This window comes from Strigops habroptila, chromosome 23 (genome assembly GCF_004027225.2).
Source record: "Strigops habroptila isolate Jane chromosome 23, bStrHab1.2.pri, whole genome shotgun sequence".
Classification (NCBI taxonomy): domain Eukaryota; kingdom Metazoa; phylum Chordata; class Aves; order Psittaciformes; family Psittacidae; genus Strigops; species Strigops habroptila.
Window position 1 is genome coordinate 267670 of NC_044299.2, and position 19997 is coordinate 287666.

At 58.3% G+C, this 19997-nt stretch overlaps 2 protein-coding genes across 2 annotated transcripts; both read right to left on the minus strand.

Annotated features, from left to right (window-relative positions):
* Window positions 1–121: 121 nt before the first annotated feature.
* ACVRL1 (activin A receptor like type 1) lies at window positions 122–7465 on the minus strand. The gene is made up of 10 exons (XM_030510461.1): window positions 7226–7465; window positions 5091–5167; window positions 4295–4519; window positions 3912–4111; window positions 3722–3821; window positions 3299–3445; window positions 2848–3123; window positions 2345–2542; window positions 1313–1443; window positions 122–1225 (listed from the first exon to the last, which is right to left on the minus strand). Exons 2-10 carry the CDS (start codon window positions 5161–5163, stop codon window positions 1091–1093), a joined length of 1485 nt encoding a protein of 494 aa, XP_030366321.1. The 5' UTR covers window positions 5164–5167; window positions 7226–7465; the 3' UTR covers window positions 122–1090.
* A 2127-nt stretch (window positions 7466–9592) lies between these two features.
* ANKRD33 (ankyrin repeat domain 33) lies at window positions 9593–11344 on the minus strand. Its single transcript, XM_030510294.1, has 4 exons — window positions 11285–11344; window positions 10964–11093; window positions 10449–10589; window positions 9593–10371 (listed from the first exon to the last, which is right to left on the minus strand). The coding sequence occupies exons 2-4, from the start codon at window positions 11082–11084 to the stop codon at window positions 9593–9595; spliced, it is 1041 nt and encodes a 346-aa protein (XP_030366154.1). The 5' UTR covers window positions 11085–11093; window positions 11285–11344.
* Between the last annotated feature and the right edge of the window lie 8653 nt (window positions 11345–19997).

A 19997-nucleotide genomic window follows, 5' to 3' on the forward strand; every position in this document is an offset into this window, starting at 1 on the left:
CTCCCAGTCCCTAACTGGGAGCGGGACACTCACCCTGGAGCACGGGTGCCGCGAATCCCGGGACACGGGAGCATCCGGTGCATTCCCAGCCCCTCGCGGGCGCAGGGAGAGGGCTGGGATGAGGCTGGAGCGAGGTTTATTGCGGGATGCAGAGCGATACACGGTGCCGAAGCAATAACTGAAGCCGTGTGGAAGCGCCGGGCTGCAGGGTCCCATCCTGCTGCTTGGCCCCGGTGCCCGACGGGGCAGGTTTGGCAGCTCTTAAGCGATCAAATAGCTTTACACTTTATTAAATATATTAAATCTTAATCATTAAATAACTGTGGAGCAAAGCTGGTGCTGCTGAACATCACAGTCCTGGCCCAACAGCCCTCAACAGGGGGCGGGTTTGGGGATGGTGGCGAGCGGTGCGAGCTGGAGCTGGCCGCAAGGGTGCACCGAAACACCCCAACGCTGGCAAAGCCCAAAAGGGCTTGGAAAGGGGGAATGTGGGGAGCTCCTTGGGAAGAATCAGGCCGCTTGGCTGCGGGAGCCTGCGCTCGGCGCATCCCTGCAGCACGGGGGATGCTCGATGCCGGTGGTTCCTTGTCCTGAGGATCCCCGAGACCTGGCCCTGGGGGATGCTGCCCCCGGACCAGCTTGTCCCGGTGAGATCCAGCCCACACGCCACAGCCCTGCCGGGGAATTCCTGCTGCCGCCGAGCCCGCGGCATTCCCGCTGCCAACGCGCCGGGCAGGCAGGTCGGGGCAGCACCCGCCGCCTGCGGTGCCGCGGTGGGTGCCAGCCGTGGGGTGGGTGCCAGCCATAGGCGGGGGGCTGTGGCAGGGCACGGCGCTGGCTCCGGTGATGTCTGGCCATTGCCATTCCCAATGGACACGCGCTGGATGATGGATTCAGGCCTGGAAGATTCCTCCCTGTGTTTTCTTGTTTTCCCTATTTTTTCCCTCCTTGCCAATTCTAAAGCCTCTGAGGAGGGGTGGGAAAGGCAGCGGCTGCAAACACCCCCCCCTTGTGACCAGGAGCCATCCCGGCGTCGGCTTTGCCAACATTCCCAGTGCAGCCCATGGATGCTCCAGCACGTGCCCGGGGCTCACTGCTCCGGTTTGGGCTTTTCCAGGGAATTGTTCAACTTCTTCAGCGTCTTTTTGATGCGCAGGGCGGTGAGGCGGGCCGAGGGGCTCTGGTACCAGCATTCCTTCATGATCTTTGCCAGCGCCGACAGAACCTGGGGCAGCCACAAGGAGAGGGGGACATGGATGGATGTCATGGAATGGGGTGGGAATGGGAGCAGGGCAGTCCCCCCAGGACTCACCGGGTCGGAGAAGAGGCGGTTGGGGACCACGGGGGTCTGCTGGTCGATGCACACCACCTTCTTCATGTCCTCGAAGCTGGGGTCGCTGGGGACGGCGTCGAAGAAGGGCGGCCGGTATTCCTCCACGATGCCTATGGCAAGGGGGAGCAGCGTGAGGGCATTGGGGCATGTGGGGTTCACCCCCTGCCCTGCGCATCACGGGGTACAACTGACCTGTACTGTGCCATGGGGTGCAACCGAGCTGCTCCCTGCCATGGGGGATGTGTGAGGCCTTGGGAATCGCATCAACCACGGCTCCAGCCCCAGCTCCAGCATCAACCACAGCACTGGTGCCACACCAGTCCCAAACGAGCCCGCCAGTTGGCCCAGCTAATCTCAGCTTAGTGCCTCCATATGCCTGTGCGTCCGTGGGGTTTAACCTCCCTGGTGGGAGCTCCCTTGCAGCCTGAGGGGTGGCCCCTGGAACTTGGGGTCCTCTGGACCCCTTTTCTTTGATGCTGTGGGGCTGTGCAGGGGAGGGTGGAGGGTGAGGGTTAAAACCAGCCGACTGATGGTCACCCCCTGCACATGGTTGGGTAATTTGGGGTGAATGATTAATGTGAAGGAGCCCTGGGGTGATAAATGAGATTATCCAGAGGCCAAACTGTGCCTGAGGGGGACCTCCAGCCTCCCCCTTGCATTAATGCTTCCAATGGGCTTTGCTGGTGCTGAGCAGGGGCAGGAGGTTCCTCCGCAGCGCTGGGGACCCCATCCCTGTCCCCAAGCCCATGGTCCTGAGCCAGGCCCCGCTGGCCGGAGGTCCCGGCCATGGCTGGGTTCCAAGCAGCAGCTCCAAGCTGCTTGTTTTCTAATCAGTGCTGAACAAACAAAGCGCTGATTGAGTCTAATGGGCCCTTTAATCAGGGAGCCGGGTGCTGACACTAGATTACAGTGTTTATAATTGACAGCTAATCTGGGCGAAGGGAAAGAGGGACAGAAAAGAACAGAAAGGAACAGAGGAGAGAGCCCGGAGCAGGCGTGGGAGCCTCTCACCATTCACCACCGTGCGGCGGGTGATCTCCCACAGCACCAGCCCGTAGGCCCAGATGTCTGTCTTCTTGTAGGACTCGAAGCAGTCGGTGCGGATCTGCTCGCTCAGCACCTCCGGGGCCATGTAGCGCTTGGTGCCCACCCGAGGGTTGTTACCAATGTCCAGGTAGTCGCTGCCCTGGGAGTGCATCACAGCCAGCCCTTGAAGGGGGGAATCAGAGGGGCACTGAGGTTGGAAGAGACCTGGAAGATCATCAAGTCCAGCTGGGAAATGCTGGGATGACGGAGCCGGTCAGTGCCATGCTCGTGCTGTGTCTGCAGGATGCTGCAGGCCTGGGGCATGATGGCCCTGGGTACCACATCCTCAGGGTACCACGTCCCTGGGGTACCTCATCACTGGGGTACCACATCCCCGGGGTACCACATCCCTGGGGTACCGCATTCCTGGGTATCACATCCTTGGGGTACCACATCCCTGGGTATCATATCCCGTCCCCCCATCTCACCCAGGTCTGCAATGCAGCACTGCCGGTTGCTCTTCACCAAGATGTTCCTGCTCTTCAGGTCACGGTGGGCAATAGCAGGCTTGCCCTGGGTGCCGAAGATCTCCACATGGAGGTGGACAAGGCCACAGATGACGGAGGAGGCCAACCCCAGGCAGGTCTCCACATCCAGGGCTGTCCTCTGCAGGTAGTCGTAGAGCGAGCCGTTCTCATGGTAGTGGGTGATGAGCCAGAGCTGGGTGCTGGAGTTCCTCGACGTCATGTCAGAGGCAATGAAGCCTGGATGTGGAGAGGAACTGTGACCATAGAGCTGCTGTGCAGCCACCCCATGGTCACCAAAGCATCCCTGGGTATCACATCCTTTGGGTACCACATCCCCGGGGTACCGCATCCCTGGGGACCTCATCCTCAGGGTACCACATCCCCGGGTACCACATCCCACCCCCCTGCTCACCCAGGATGTTGTCATGCCGCAGCAGGACGGTGTTGTAGATCTCCGTCTCACGGAACCACGACTGCTCATCACGGGAGGAGAAGATCTTCACGGCCACACTCTCCCCATGCCACACGCCTCGCCACACCTCCCCATAGCGTCCTTTGCCTGCCATGGCCACAGCACCACGTCACCATGGCCATGGTCCCCTCTGCCCACTCCCATGCAATGAACCAGCTCCCGGTGTGAAACATCACAGGGTCTGTTGACCTTGGCCAACTCACACCCACCACCCAGCCGCTCCATCCTTATCCCATCAGCAGCACAAGGGGAGAACTTGGGGTGTCTGTGGGGTTTTGGCTGAGACACCCAAGTTCAACCCCTGTCCTGGCTCTGGTGCCATCACTGGGGGAAGGTGTCTGTGAGTGCAGCCTCTCTCCTTACCCACACACTCCACCAGCGTGATCTGCCGGGCCACAGTGCGCTGGACAAGGAAGGGCAGCCCGGAGCCGCTGCCCGTGGTGCAGTCGTCACTCAGCAGGTCCTGCACAGCCAGACAGTGGGGGAGTCAGCTTGAGAACCACCCCATGGATCCCTCCCTCCAATGTCTCGGGGGCATTTGGAGCTCACCCACCTCTAAAGTGCTGTCTCCCACCATAGATGCCTTCAGCATGAGGTCCATGTCCCCCAGGTCACTTTTGTTGTGGCGGTGCTGAGCCACCTTCCAGCAGAAGAGTGCTGTGAGTGCCACGAGGACGAGGAGGGCGAGCAGTGGGACGAAGATCATCAGGAGGAGGCTGGGTAGGGAAGGCACCCTTCCCAGCGTGTCTTCTCCTGGGTGGGGGGAAACGATGGGTGAGAGCATGAAGGTGGACCTGGGAGGGTTGAGGGTGCTTGGGGAGGGTGGATCTGCATTGGGGTCAATGGGTGGCAGCTCTGCAGAAGGGTGGGAAAGGGTGACCCTCAAGGTGCTGATGGAGCCCAACCACATCTCCAGCCACACGGGGCTCCATGTACCTTGCAGGAAGATCTCCAGCTCAGCGTTGCACATGCTGGAATCGCAGCACCTCATCCCGTACTGCTCTGTCACAGGTGTGTGGCAGTTCTCCAGGATGTGCTGGGAGAAGCAGCCCCGGTGCTGGGTGATGGTCCCGTCCTCCTTCCTCTTGCTGACGAAGCACACCTTGCCCGTGCAGGTCGGTGTGCTGCAGTGCGGGATGTCGCAGGCGCACAACAGCTCATCTGCACAAGGAGGACAGGGCACGTTTTGCTATGGGGACACCCCACTGCCCAGCCTGGGACACGCTGCTAGTTTTGGGGACAGTGACATTGTCCTAAAGACTCTCGAACCCGATGTTCCCCTCTGGCCCAAAAACTGCCCATTGCCATGCCATGGGGTGGTGGCCCCATGGCTCATGCCCACAATGAGCTCTGCTGCTTCAGTCCTCCCTGCACAGGCACCCAGACAAGATCTGTGTCCAGGTCATGGTGCTTTTCCCCTGGTATCACGATCCCAGCTCCTCACCATCTCCCCTGGGAAAAGCCACATGCATCACGCCTGTTCCCATCTCCCCTCTGGTAACGTCAAAGCGCTTGATGAACCAGAAGGAATTGAGCCGAGATCCCCTCTGGTTACTGTCCCGCTGGGACAATGGGGGTCCCCGAGGAAATCTGCTCCCCCTCTGCTTGCTCCAGGCGAGCTCCAGGAGAGATTAATTTGGAGCAGAGCAAGTGGTGACGTTCCCAAAGAGACAAGGGTTTATCTGAACCCTGATGCACGGCAGGAGCATCACGTCGCTTAGTTGGTACTCACCGGCTGCAGAGCACCGGGGCATGGTCATCAGCGTCAGCACCAGCACCACCCGGCTGCAGGCTCCACACAGCATCTTCCTGTGGGAGCAGAAGGGTAAGAGGGACCCCCCATACCCCCACATCCCCCCTGTCCCTGCAGCCCCCGTGTCCCTGCAGCCCCCGTGTCCCCACATCCTGCATGACCCTGCAGCTCTCCGTGTCCCTGCAGCCACCCATGTCCGTACTGCAGGGCTGGGGATGGCCATGGGGTTTTTGGGAAGGAAGAGAGGGACATGAGGAGTGATGGAGTGGGCAGAGCGGTGCGAGGTGGGACGTGCTGCTTCCAAGCGGAGTTTGGCTCCGGATGTCCTGGGTACAGCCCTTCCTGAGAGCAGATCCGTGGGACCTCCTGAGCTTGGAGAACCTCCCAACCGCGGCATTGACACCACACAGAGCCCCATGCAACGGGGCCCTCACCATGTCCATGCTGCCCCAACATCCCTCCTTTATCCCATCAATCCATCCTCCAGCACTTCCCACCATTCCCGAGGCTCCTGCGCCGCAGCCAGCGGCCGTTCATGGGCTCTGCAGCCCCGGATCCCAGCTTTGGCAGCATCCGAGGTGCAGACGGAGCTCAGAGCCCCAACCGGCGCCGAGTGCGTCTGGCCACGGTCCGGGGCTGGGTCCCGGGGGGCTTTTGCATGGAGCTTATCAATGACACAAGCAGAGGCGGCCAAACTCCCCCCCCCCTCCGCCCCCCGCGGGGATATGGGGAAAGTTTTGCTGTTTTCTGTCTCTTTCTGCCCTTGGCAAAGGCTCATTCCTGCCAAAGCAAACACGGCGGAGCCGCCGCTGCCCCCCGCCGGCATCGCTGCCCCTTTCCATGGCTCCGGGCGCTCCCCGGCCCCTCCTCGGCTCATTCTTTGTCATTCCCGACATAAACACGCCAAAGGCTCCGTTTCCTGCAATTGAAGGAGCCCTGCCCAGGGCTGCCGGGACAGGAATCAAGATTGTTTAGATCCTGGCCTCGATGGGGAAGCGGAGTCACGCAAACCCGGCCCTCAGGAGCACGCTCCGGTCCCAGCCCCGGCTCCAAACAGGCTTTTCCTCCCCAAAATAGCTGCTTGGGTGGTGCTGGTGGGGAAGAAACAACAGCCGGGGCTGGTCCTGGGTGCCTGGTGGGATGCTGCTGGGGATCAGCATCCCCTTGAGCAGGGCTGCTGCGCCCTGAGCCTCCGGATGCTCCGGCTTCTCCTTGCAAAAGGCAGCTTTTAAAGGGAAGCCAAAACTCCCGGGGGGTGGATTCCCTCCTCGGGGGCACTTCCATAGAATCCTGAGGCTATGGGATGTTTGCCATGAAACACAACGCGGTCAGGGGCTCACCCCAAACTTTGCTCTACATCCAATAGCTTAACCAAGATCAAACCTTAACCCAGAGCTCTCCCTGGCATCCCATGGGAAGAACATCCTGGGACAAACCAGCCCCCGTGTCTCCATCCTTGTCCCCAAACTTCCTCCCTCCTTTCGCATGCTGGAGCTGCCTTCCCAGTGTCTGGAGCATCTTCCCAGCCAGGCTGGGAGGCGATGGCAAGTCACATTGCCGTGTTACATCCTTCCATCTTTTGGGATTTGCAGCAGCAGCAGGAGAAGAAAAAACACCCCAATTGAAACCTTTTGCATGGGGCATAGCTGGGAGTGATGGGCAGCCGGGGGGAGGTCCAGAACAAGACCCAAGTCCCAATCAGAATTTCCTTGTGGCCCCCCACACACGTGTGGTCACACACGCAGCAAAGCCGGTTGCATCCTCTAGTGTGGCCAGTTGTGCCCCATCGCCCTCACTCCAGCCCCCGGCTAACGGAGCTCTCACCTTCCCCTTGTGCCTTTCCAAATACACCCAAATTCCCCATTTCCCAGCTCAGCTCCAGGCTTTTGGTAGAAGCCACATATGATTCCACCTCTTTAGCAAGGACCTGGCTATAAACCCCGCTTTAAGCTCCCAGCACCACCAGAGCCCTGATTCCAACCTCCACCAACCCTGACGTCAACCCCAGTGTCCCTCCAAATGTGGAGGAAACGGGACCAAATCTTGATTTCAGCTGCATGGGGATGAATCTGGGGGGAAACACTGAGCTCAGAGCAGCTCCAGACCTCACTCACCTCCAGCATCCGCGTCCCGGCGCGGTGTGGAGCTGGGATGTGGCGCTGGCTCAGCCGGGGCAGGTCTCAGTGCCGTGCACCCCGGCTTGGAGGAGCTTCATGGATCTGCTCTCCTCCCGCCGCCCATCCCAGCTCCCGGCTCCCCGTTCCCGGTGGCCCCGTGATCCGAACGCAGCCGCTTTGTGGTCTGGATGTGGGAGAAGTCAGAAAAATGCTTCTTATTACTGCCTCTTCCTGCCTGGCTCCTCTCCACCACTCCCAGCTAATAAAGCATTTCCTATTGCTGAGCACACATCCATGGCCAGCCTCCCTTCCTCCCACACACCGGGCCCCAACTCCATCCTGGTTGCTCTCCCTCGGCCCGTTCCTCCCACCCTTGTCCTTCACCAGGCACTTTCCCACCCAGTTTCCCAGCTTCCCAGGCAAACCCAATTGGACATTCATCATTTCTCCTACCCCAAACATCTAAAGACCTGAAACTGGTTGCTTTGATGGTGCCAGAGCTGGGAACCATGGATAGATGCTGCGGGAATGACCTTGATGTCCTTGGCAATCCTTCCCACTCGAGCATCCAACCCTCATGGGGATGGGAGCATCCTGGTGGAGCCAAGGGGCTTCTTGGCTCTTTGCATCAGCGGGTGCTGCCAAAAGGTCACCGCATTGGGGATGCTCAGCCCTGGGCCTGGGGAGGCTGCTCGGTGCCAGCTCATCCCTGTGTCTCCTGTGGGCGCTGGGATGCTGGTGGCAGAGCTGTTCCCACGGCGGGAGGCCGGGGACTTCCCGCTCCCTGTGGGATGCGGAAGCACCACTTCCCCTTTTGCCAGTGTGGGGCTGTGCTTTGGGCCTTTCTCAGTAGCTTCACCTTCCTCCTGCCCCCCTCCTCTCCCTCCAGCGCCTTCCCAAGCCCCATCCCTGCCTCTCTGCCATGAGCACAGCGACCCACTCCCATGGGCACGGCATCCTTTCCCAATGAGGGCCTGATTTACCTTCATTCCTCACCAACCTCAACTGCATCCTGAACCCAACCAGCACCTGGAGCAAAGGGGATCATTGTGCTGGGATAGTGGTTGGACTTGATGGTCTTAAAGGTCTTTTAACCTGGTTGATTTTATGATGCTAAAGCTGGAGCCTTGCTGGCCGCCTCGTCCCCGCTATCGCCTGTGATCTAGGAAGCTTAAACAAACAAAGGCACAAAACCAGGATAAACCATGAGGGAGCCTCCAGCCTGACCTTGCCCGTGCCGGGGCTGGAGCTTTGCGGAGGGGAAACGGGCAGTTTCCATCAGATAGGAGCCGCCCAGGAGGAAGCTGGTGCCTGCAGATGCCTTTATCACCATGACCATCTCTGATCCGACTGGAGATCAGCCCCTCCCAGGGCTATTTCTGGCTGGCTCCTTCCGCCTTCCATCAGTTGATGCACATGGCGGGCACCAGCACCCTGCTTTATGGTTGCAGTCAGTGAAAGCAAGGTCATTTGGAGCCAGGGCTGACCGTAGAGGTGTTAATGGGTGCACCAAACCCACCCCAGGCTCTCTGATCCCTGCCCTGCTCCTGCACCCACAACCTCTTGCTCGCCCCTCGAAGCCAAAGCAAGACCTTCATCATCATTTGGGTGTTCAGCATCGTGCATCATCCCACAGAAGGCACCATGGGCATCCCTGGACCACGGTCAAACCACCCCAAGGTGCGTCCAGTCATCCCACCATAACAGAGGGGACAAGGGGCTGGTGGGACCCCGACTCTCCCTTTCCCCTGTATAGCAGGATCCAGGCTGGCACAAGTGATGATGCTCCATGTGCCACCCAGGACAACAGCCACATGCCAGGAGCCCAACGCAAACCAAGGCTGGAGCTCCTGGAGGGTGCTTTGCTCAGGAACAGAGACCACAAGGTCCTGTCCTGGGTGATATTGGAACACAAGATCTGCCTCCTCTGAGCATCCTGAGCCCAGGAGCACCGAGGGTTGGTTTCCCTGTTGGCCCTCCTGCGGCGCAGAGATGCTTCCCGGTGCTGAGCCTTGGTTTGTCCGTCTGCATCCCAGGAATACGCAGGAGTGGGGAAGTGAATGTCACCAGGGGAGTGACAGGGAGGACGAGGGACACTGGCAGCAATTGGGGAGCTTCCTGCCAGCCTGACAAGCATCCCTGAGCTTTATTCAGTAAATCAATCCTGTTAACATGGCAACCGCTTCCATTTCAGGACCACGTTCCACACACACGCTGCAGCATCCAGAGCTCAGGAAGATCAAAGAGGGAAAAGGACTAAAAAGAAGGAAAAAAGACAAAAAGAAGAAGAGGAAGGAAGGAAACCACCACAAAGGGGACAAGGGGGCAGCAGGGAGCTCGCCCCCCACCCCAACACCTTCTGCTTTAACATCTCTTCCCCCCTTTCTCCTTCTTCTCCTTCTTCTTTGCCTCCTCGGCTGCTTTTCTCTCCTCCTTCAGCTCCTTGTACCTCCACTTGGGTGGCTGCAGCAGGTTCTTGTCCCTCCCGCGCGGGCTCCACTGCCTGGTGCGGGCAGGGGGACAGGGGTCTTTGCTCACTCGGATCCTCGGGATCGGCTCCCCTGGGAAGATGCTGTTCCTGCACCGCAGCCACAGGGGCAGGAAGCTCAGAAGGGTCCTGGCTGGGCTGCGTGAAGGGAAGAGCTGGAGCTCTGATGGGGCTTGGCCATTGCAGGAGGATGTGTCGGTGCTGGGGCATGAGGTGGGTTCTGGCTCTGTATCCGCATCCAGCACGTGCTTCCCAAGGATTTCTGGCACGGACAACCTGCTCTTGCCCACCTCCGGTGGGCTGTTGGGGCAGACGGTTTGGCAAGCAGTGGCCACGAAGGGGCTGGCCAGAGAGGTCGTCATCCTCACCATGTGGTCCAGGACACCGTCCTCCTCGGGGTTGCGCGGGAAGCTGATGGAGAACGTGGATCGGATCTTCTCCAACAGCCGCTTGCTCCCGGATTTGGGGCTCAGGGCCTTGGCCACCAGCTCGGGCAGTGCTGACCACTCGGGCCGGTACATGGCACTGAACTGCTCTGCCCGTGGGCGCCGCAGGAGGCTCCGGATGCGCACGGTGGTCTCGAAGCGGCTGGTGAAGGCTGCCCATTCCCTGGCTGTCTTCCCCTTGATGGGATCCACCGCTTGCAGGTCAGCTCCTAGAGACAGTGGGATGCAGAGAGCATCACCCCAGAGCAGCAATGCCACCCCAGCCGATCCCATGGGAGATGCTCACCAGCCAGGAGCAGCGCAGCCACGCAGTCCTGCTGCCCCTGCACCGCTGCCTTCATCAGTGCCGTCAGGCCCCGTGGGTCCCGCTTGTCCACCTCAAGTGCTGGGTAGTAGTTGAGGAGGTAGTTGACAATGGTGATGTGTCCTTAACAGCCAGAGAGAAGCTGCGTTAGAGTTGCCACAGTTAAAGAGTAGGAACTGCTGATGCCTCCTTGGAGAAAGGGGGTTTAGTGAGGAGTAAGAGGCAGAGGTTTGGAGGCATCAGGGCTGGAAGGGTTGGGGTTGGGGCTGCGTTCCAACCCAACCCATTCCATGATTCTATTGCTGTAGGAATCTCCATTTTTGCATCATCTACCCAGCTTTAAAACCCTGTTAAGATGAACCAGAAGCTTCAATGGGGATGGTCACACCCCTTGGGCACCTTGGCTTTCCCAACAGCTCATTTCAGGGTTTTTAGAGGGCAAGCAGCAGGGGGCACATCACTTCCCAAGGGGTGCCATGGGGCTGTGCAATGCCTACCTGCTTGCGCAGCCATCATGAGCGCCGTGTTCCCATCCTTGTCCTGCTGGTTGACATCTATGTAGGGGCACTGCTGCAGCAAGGGCACGATGTCCACGAAGCCCTTGTAGCAGGCGACCATCAGCCCGTTCTGCAGAGACAGGCAGCACTTAACATGGGGCCACTGCAGCATCCTCCCCACCGCGGTGCTCCCATTGCCCGCCTTTCACCCTCCACCCCCAGCCAGGCTCAGGATGGGAGGACACACAAGGCTCTGCCCTAAGGATGGGATCAACCCCGGGAGACCCACCCCTTGTCAAAGCCACCCCCCCGGCCACTCACCCTCCCATTGATATCCAGCTCCGTGGCCTCGCTCCGGGTCACCCCGTGCTGCAGCCTCTCCCGCACCAGCCTGGCATCATTCCTGGTGCAGCACTGGTAGAGGCTGATGTCCCCGGTGCCACCGGCCTCCAACGGGAGCTCACAGCAAGGATAGATGGAGTCATCGGAGAAGATGCTGCTGGTGTCCGAGGGCTCTGACTTCTCCTCCTCCTCCTCCTCCTCGTAGTGCAGCTCCGGGTTGGATGCATCCAGGCTGGAAGGACGTTCTCCTCCACCGCAGGCATCTGTCATCCGGCCCAGCTGGGGGGAGTGAGCCCAGCTTGGCCCCAAGCCCTGCCCGGTGCCAGGAGCCTTTTCCCGTGGGATACAGGGATATTTGGGACCCTTCACACCCTCCTGTGGAGACATGGAGCAGGCATGGAAACCGTGAGGGCTCCTCATCTCTCATCCCATGGGGAAGCCTCAGCTGGATCTCAACCACCGAGGGGCCAGTTTCCATCTCTTGGACCAGGATCTTGGATGCTGCCGAGGGAGGGAGCATCCCCACAGCATTGTCTGCAGCACAGAGAGGGGAAAACAGGGGGACTTCTTGGGGGTTGAAAGGTGAAGAAGTGTCCCAGGTGGGTGGGGAGATGGGAATGGGATGAGAATTGGGATTGGGAATGTCTTCCTGGAGGTAGGGGTGCTGATCGGGGCTCTGAACACAGCACCAGCAGGATGGGCACATCTCCATCCCACCCTATGGCACACCACTGGTGCACAGCAAAGTAGCTACAAAGACCTTTCCCAGCACCAGAACTAGAGCCATGTACAGAGAGAAGGGATAAATCTGGCTCCTTGTGACCAAGCAGAAGAATAGAGGCTGGAGCAGCTCCTGGATCCTCAGGGATAAGCCTTATGGCACGGGGAACCTGCAGCCCTGGCAGCAGAAATCAAACCACTGATAGAAGCCAACTATTAACTGAGAAAGGAAGAAAGTCTTTGCAATGCCATTAAACCCTCCCACCCCTGTTGGACATCCCAAAGCAGGCTCTGGGGATGAGGAATGCTCTTCTCACCATCCCCTGGGCTTACCTGGGGCTCAGACCTTCCCCACAGCTCCCTCTTTGCCTGGGCAGCATCCCGGCTCCAACCAGGAAAGAAAACTTGGCAGGAGCCAGTGGAACCCCCCCCTCCTTTACCCTTTGCAGTGGGAAGGAGGTTTCTGCTCTGGGTCCGAGGTGGCCTTTGGGCACCAAAGCTGTGACAAGCCGCACGTTGGCATGGGCTCAGCACAGATAAACTGCTGCTTAAAATGGCTTCATGAGCCTGAGCAGGATCAGGGCTGCTTGGGCAGGATTTAGCATCCTCAGTCCAGGAGCTGCTGGGCTGGGGCTTTGTACCTGCCTCACCTCTGCTGCAGCCTGAGCAGCCCCCATTGACTCAGCCAAAGTCCCCCCCCGGCTCTCTCCCAGCTCCCTTTATATGCTGGTAATCAGGGAAAACTGGGAGCTGCTGCTTCAGCCAAGGGCACAAACACCTGTGGCTGTGCAGGTGCAATGGGTGAACTCTGGAATTCCACCTTGGAATTCCACCCAGCCCTCCCCATGCTCCTGCACTCTGAAGCCCTCAGGGGGAGCTGCAGGAGCTGGTTCCTGCATTCCATGTGGAACCTGGCTGCTCTCTTATCTCCATCTCTAAAGGGCTGGTTGTGTGTGGCTGGTTGTGTTTAACGTCCTTTCCGAGGCGCAGTGACCAGCTGGGATCTGGGAAAAGGGCATGTTTAGTCCCTGGATCAGCTGTTTTCATGGCAAAAAGGCAGGAGTTTGGTCCCAAAGCAGATCGTGGGAGGCCACGTTCTCCATTTCCAGCAGCATTAAGGGAGAGTCCCAAAAGTCACTGTGATTGCATCCTTGAACGTGAAAATATGGAGCAGATGAAGTATCCCAGCTGCTTCCTCTGTGTTGGGAGCATCCTGCTGGGAAGCACGAGCTGAAGATTCTGATGCTGGGGGAGCACCGGGAGCTGATTTAAGGCTTAGGGAGTCATCTGAGGAGCTCGGTGCCGGCAGCGGCCGGTTGTGTAAGGACGAGGTGTGGGGCGCCGTGGGCCCAGCAGGTGGGGATGGGGGTTCCCCCATCACGGGGGACAGGCAGAGGGACACCGGGGGATGTTGCTGGCAGAGCCGGCCGGTGGGGATGGGGCTCTGCAAAGCCTCCGCCTGCCACAAGGGGATGCCGGAGGCCGCGGGAGGAGGTTTTCGTTGTTCTTTTTGGGTAAGAAACTTGTACATCGACGTCATGTCATCCTCCAGATGTGATGGCATCCTCCAGATGTGGTGGCATCCTTCCAGATGTCATAGAATCCCCCCAGATATGGTGGCTTCCTTCCAGGCATCACCGAAGCCTCACTGCCTGGGAATCTATTCCTTAAGGACGTCCTAGGCAGAGGGAGGGAAGGAAGTGCATCCCAAGGATAACTAAACCAGCTGACAGGGAGAAGGACCTGGAGCACTGGATCCTGCAGAGCATCACCCGTGCTCCCAGTGGACCCACACACACTCAATCCCAGCTGAGGCTCAGGAGCATCCCTGCAAGTTATGGGGGCCAGGAAGGGGCTGGAGAACATCCCTCATCCTTCCCCCCTTGGCCAGGGTCTCACTGGGAGCACCAAGCCTGGCGGTCTAGCCCCGTCACTCATCCCTCACTGCCTGGTCATCTCCATCACAAAACCAGGGCGCAATAACTCAGCATGGAAGGGAAGGGGAGGGCATCGATTTAAACCTGGGGATGTGCTTTCCTCACCCTGGGCCTCCTCAGGCAGGGCTGGCTCATGGCCCCATGGGCTGAGGGGACACGGTGACACCTTCTGCACTTGGGTGATGCCCGGGGAAGGAGCGGAGCAGCCGGGAAGGGGCTGGAGGTGAGGAGGTGTCTGGCGTGTCCCAGCCCGGCTGTAAATCACTGGTGGGTGTCACCAGAGGAGGTGACAAAGCCACCCCTTTGCAGCCGGTGCAAACCTGGGGTCAGGCTGTGATTTACTGTGTGAGGGCGGCCGCGGTTCCTGGTGCAAGCAGGAGTTTGCTGGGACTTGGTGGGGGTTTGTATGTGAAGGGTGATGCGAGGGTTCCGTAACATGGTGCAATATCCCTTCCTCTGCCTTCCCCATCAGCTGTGTGGCTGCAGATCCAAACCATCTGCCTTTGCCACTGCCTGCGTCCCTTTCTCTTAGCCAGAACACTGTGGAGGGCGGATTGCCTCTCATGGTGGGTCCTGGCATGCCAGGGAATGTCACTGTCTGCCAGTGGTGAGGACAAAGCCATCCCTGCAGCAATCCCTGCATCCGCCTGTGCATCCATCCCTGCATCCATCCCTGCATCCACCTGTGCATCCATCTCTCCGTCCGTCTGTGCATCCATCCCTGCACCCATCACACTCTGCCGTTCACCTCAGGGAGCTGCTGCCTGCAGGGCTCTGGGCAGTGGGACAATAACCCCTTGTCCTGTGACTGCCTGGTGCGGTGCCAGCCATCCCCGAAAGTGCCACACATTGAGCAGGGAAGCATCCCGCCTGCCTGCTCCAGCACGTGCTTGAAACCAGGGGATTTCACTGGGATTTACCTGGAATACACCGTAAATCGCCTTATCAGAGGCTGTGGGCAGGCGCCTGGGATGTCATCTCAGCCCCAAGCTGGACTGAGGGGGTGTGTGGGAAGCAAGGTGCAGGATTGGGCTCTGGGAAGCAGGATATCAAACCAGCTCTGTATGCAGCCAGTCTCCATCTGCAGGGGCTGGGGGGATGCTCCTGATTCCCACTGTCCTTTCTCATTTAGGACCTTAGGGTTAAAAGAATCAAAGAAATGCCAAGAAAGAGGCTTTTCTGATTAAATTCCAGCCGCCCGGAGCTGGGGATCAATTCCAATCTCTCCCTTCTTTTTCTGTTTGGGGGGGGGGAAGTGCTGGGAATGGCACAGGAGAAGAGGGAGAAAATCAGACTTGCTAATTCCCCAGCTGTAATTATAGCTAAAGAGGAGCGTGAGGTCCCTGCTCTGTGAGGGGTGATTCAGGACTGCTCAGGGAGGCCTCGATGAGGTTTGGCAGGAGATGGGCTCACCCCCCCCCCCCCCCCCCCGGTAATTGTGTTCCTGGTGCCGCAGATGGTGCTGGCTCCGGATCCTTGCTATAAAGAAGATGGATCATGGAGGGTGACGGCATCGCGCCTCCATGAGGAGCATTATCCATCAGGCCCTTTACAAGGCAGCAGGAGCCGGGACAATAAGGAATTGCCCAGCAGGTAAAGGCCATCACATGCAGTGTCCCTGTCCCCAGCCATGTCCCTGCTCTGCCCGGGTGCTTTTCCAGCCCATCTTCCTGATTGTTGCTTCCCAAATCTCCATAGAAGTGGCTCTTCACCAGGATGATGCGGCACTGTGGTGGCTGCACTGCCACGTGTGGCTCAGTGTAGGAGATGCCTGTTATTCCCCTGATATTCCAGATATCTCCATGATCTTGGAAGCGCTGTGGGGTCCCGGCTGCCTGGAAGGGGGCTGAGGAAAAGAAGAGGCTGGAAATGAGCCCCAACACCATGGAGAAGGTCCCATGGGGTGGTGCTGAGCATGAATGAAGGAATTGATTGTTTCCAATGCTTGGCTGGGTCACCTGCAGGTATTTCCCTGTATTTATCCAACCCTGTTCCTTGAGCAGCTCCCTGGGTATCTCCCATCACTGCTGTGCCACACACCCATCCTCTTCGTTCCCACCAAACACTCACAAAGGGTTTTCCAGTGGCTCCGTGTGATCCCTCTGGAGCTTGGGGAGAAAGAGGGGCCAGGGGAACCCTAATAACTGCCCCGAGGGGCTGAGCACTGGGAGAGGAGCTCCCTTGCCTGTGTAAATAGATGTCAAGTTATCTGCTCGTGCAGGCAATAAATGGAAATGGGAGAGCACAGGGATGGGATCCGCATCCGCCCGGAGCATCACAGCATGGAAGGAAGGGTGGGATCCCCCAGGCACGGGGAAGGGACTGGGATGGAGCCGGGTTTGGTGATTTACAAGATGTGACAAGGCCAGCGGAAGATGATGGATAGGAGGTGGGTAACGCCGCTGCCCAGCTGGGCTCTGCTGCTGTCAGTGGAGGGGAGAGGATGTCCCCAGCTATTCATCATCCTTCCCCAGGCCTCTGCAGTGCTGTGGACACCCCGTGTCCAGCACACACGGGTTGTTTAACCCTTTCCAAGGGGGCAAATCCCTGCTGTCTGTATCCTGGCTGCAGCAGGAGGATGAGGTTTGCTCTCATCCCATTCCATTGGGTAGAATGCTGCTGCAGAGGAAGCAAGCAGAGCTGTTTTCCTGCATGGAAAACAGCATCTTTCCCTTTTCCCATCCTCCTTTTGAGCACTGCTTGCCGGCAGTGAGGGCTGTGCAGGGTGGGCAGGCTGAGGCCAGCAGCTCATCACAGGAGTGAATGCTGAGCCCCAGCATGGGGCTGGATGAGGGACCCCCCCTCTGGACCCCAGAGCTGCTGCAGCCCCTCGGCCTGTGCTGCCTGATTAGATCGGCAGGGTGTGATGGGAGTGTTTGGAAGGTTAATGAACACAAGGCTCTGCAGCCTGGGAACCGGCGTCACCAGTGGCTTACCCCGAGTTCAGGCTGTGATGTGAAATCAAACCTGCCCCAGGACCACCCAGTGCATCCGAGCAGGATCAGACCCAGCACCATCCTGTGCAGCATCAGAGCATCCCGGTTATCCCAGCCCTACTGGGTATAGAGGGACCTCCTTCAGCAGTGGGGAAACTGAGGAACAAAGCTGTGAGGGGCTGGGCTCTGCTCTGCTCATCAGCAAGAAACCACCTCCTCACCCTACCTGGGTGCTGTTTCTCATCCCAAATAAACCCCAAAACAACCCCTAACGGAACATTTCGGGCAGAGAAAAGGCTTTTTCCTTCACCATTTAGAGGAAAATCCTGATGTTTGGAGGCAGGGTCTCTTTCAGCATCACCATGATGGGAGATGCTGGGTGCTATTCCCTCCCCTCCAGCCCTGCATGCTGGGGTGCAGCTGTAACCCAACGCTCCCATTCCTGTCATGTTTTACATGGCCGGGCATGTGGTTATATTTTGATTTTCCAACCTTTGCTTTTCCCAAAGGAGGGAATGAAAGGGTCAGTTTATTGTGCCTCCCGAGAGCCCCCCGGCTGCCGAAAAAGCAGATGCCTTCTGCTTAATCTGCCCTGTTGCTATGTAAACCTCCTTCCTGCTTTGATGTCCCCTATAAATACTCCATGTGTTTCCAATAAACTGGCGTTTTTATCACTGGAGCTGTTAAAGGCAGATCTGTGTCAGATTTGTCCCTGGGCTTGGCCGGGGCTTCGCTGGGGATCACCTCCCTGCCCTTGGAAAGGGGCTCATTGTAGCTGGGAATGGGGGTTTGGGAAGGGGCCACGGTGTTGCCAATGGGATGGGATGCTAAGCCCTGGGGATGGGACCTGGGGATGGGTTTGCCTGCCCCACCGGGCTCCTCTTCACAGCCTGGTCTCTTCCAGCCCCTAATTCTATAGTTTCAATGATGGGATGAGGCCAAAGGAGGTGCAGGGAATGTAACCCAGTGCCCTTCCATGGGGAACAGCCCCAAAGCAAGGACCTGCCTCCCTTTTGTTAACATCATTGCACTGAGCTGCTCGGGTGAGCCCCACCTCACCTGCTCCCAAAGCCCTCCTTCATCTCCCTGCAGTTCCCCCCTGCCCTTTGGCTGATATAAATCTCTCTGATTATCATTGTCACCCAAGGATGGAGCAGAAACCTCCCCCTGCTCCGAGCAGCTCCTCCATCACAGTCATGGGTCAATCCCTGTCCCCAGCAGCGCATCCTCCTGCTGTTGGTGACACTGGCAGCATGAGAGGCTTTGGGATGTTCATCCCTGGGCGGGAGAGCATCATCCCTGCTCCTCTCTGCAGGGGGTGAATGAGTCCCCGCCATCCTTGGGATGTTTGGGAATGAGGGCTGAGTGTGGCCTGGGGCATTCAGTCTGTGTGACAGAGCTGAGATGGATGTGTGTGGTATCTCAGAGGAGTGTTGGATGCAGGCAAGGACACCATAATCTGGGGCTTCCCAAAGCTCTGTGTGTTGGGTGTGAGTGATGTTGTCACTCTAAAAGGCCCTGGTGGGACACAAGCTCTGATTTAAACCTTTCCAGCCTGGGATGCTCCTGCAGCAATGGGCTTTGTGCGGCGGCTGCCTGCGGGATGGCAACTCCATCTCATCCCCTTGGAGCCTGCATCTTCCTCCTCCTGCTGCTGCATCCTTCGCAGGGGATTATGCTCCTGCAGCTCCTGATGCCACACTGCACATGGAGGGTGCCTGCTTGGACCACGCTCTGGTACAACCAGCACTGAGCTCCCCATCAAAGCCCAAATCCCAGCAGTGAGGTTTGGGCACCCCATGGTTCTGGCCTGTTGGGAAGCAGGGGGAGGGGTTGTTGTAGGGATCTGTAATCCCTGTTTTGGCCTGAACTGCGGTGTCAGGAGCATGGCTGATATATGCTGCAAGAAGAGGGGTCGACAGCGCCGGTATTCTTTATCCTGACAGGGCAATGAAAGTGTTATGTAGTCGTGACGCCTCCCTGCTGCTCCCCCCTCCTTGGCCTTTATCAACCTGAAAGAGCCCAGGATCCTATTTATAACCTAACCTGAATTGTGCAGGGCCTGGGGAAGGGGCCACAAAGAGCAGTGATTTATGGAGGCGGATAAAACAATGCAGACCCTCCACGCTCTTCCCTGGCCTGGAGGGGAGACCCCTTCACCCAGCCCTGGGGGGGGGGTTTCCAAATGCCCCTGCTTGCTTTGCACAAGGTGAAAGCAGCCCCTGTGCTTGCTTTTGGAGTTGGGGTGGGAAAGGGAGCTTCCCGGAATGCTATTCCCCACCCAGGGCACTAACACTGCTCTATGGACCATGAGCTGCTCGGTCCTTCATGGGTGGTTGTGTTGGGTGTTTGTATCCCTGGTGCTCATCTCGAGATGTCCATGAGGATTTCTCTGATATCATCGAATAGGTTTGAAATGAAGGACTTGGATAAAAAGTGCTTCCTGCTGGTGCTGACAGATTGCGAAGCCTCTGGTTCCACAGGGGGAAGGGGAGGGCTGACAGTGGAGTCCTTTCCCCAAGGTCAAACCACTTCCATCCCTCACCCTCGCCTTCCTAATAATGCTGTCAGTGTCTCCCTGTGCCACCCACCCTCCTGTATCCCAGCCCTCTGCCCACATTCCCCTTTCTTCCCCTTTTCCGGGTGTCACCAATAGGCTTCTTGCCCCTTGTACATCTCTCAGTTATTGCTGATGACATCTGACTTTGGCATTTGGAATATCTCCCTTCAGAGCTGTGACATGTTGATGCTTGAAGCAACCCAGCAGGGTTTGGACTTTCCCTGTGGCCTAATCACTGCCAGATTGCCCGGCCCCATCCTTGGGGATGTGGCTGCACACATGGGAAAACTCACCCTTATCCCAGCTCCTTGTGAGCAGGTTCTGCGGAGGAAGATGCAGCACCAGATTAAGCTTATCCACAATTTCCAGTGCAGGAGGATCTGGAAGCTGAGCTGAGCAGCACTGTTTCATTAGGGGTGCTCTACTTACAGGTGGGGATCTCCTCCATCATCCCAGCTCTGGATCATCAGCTCGGAGTTGATGTGCTGGGTCCCACCACCCGCTGGTGTTGGTCCGTGAGCTGCAGTTTCACACTGAAG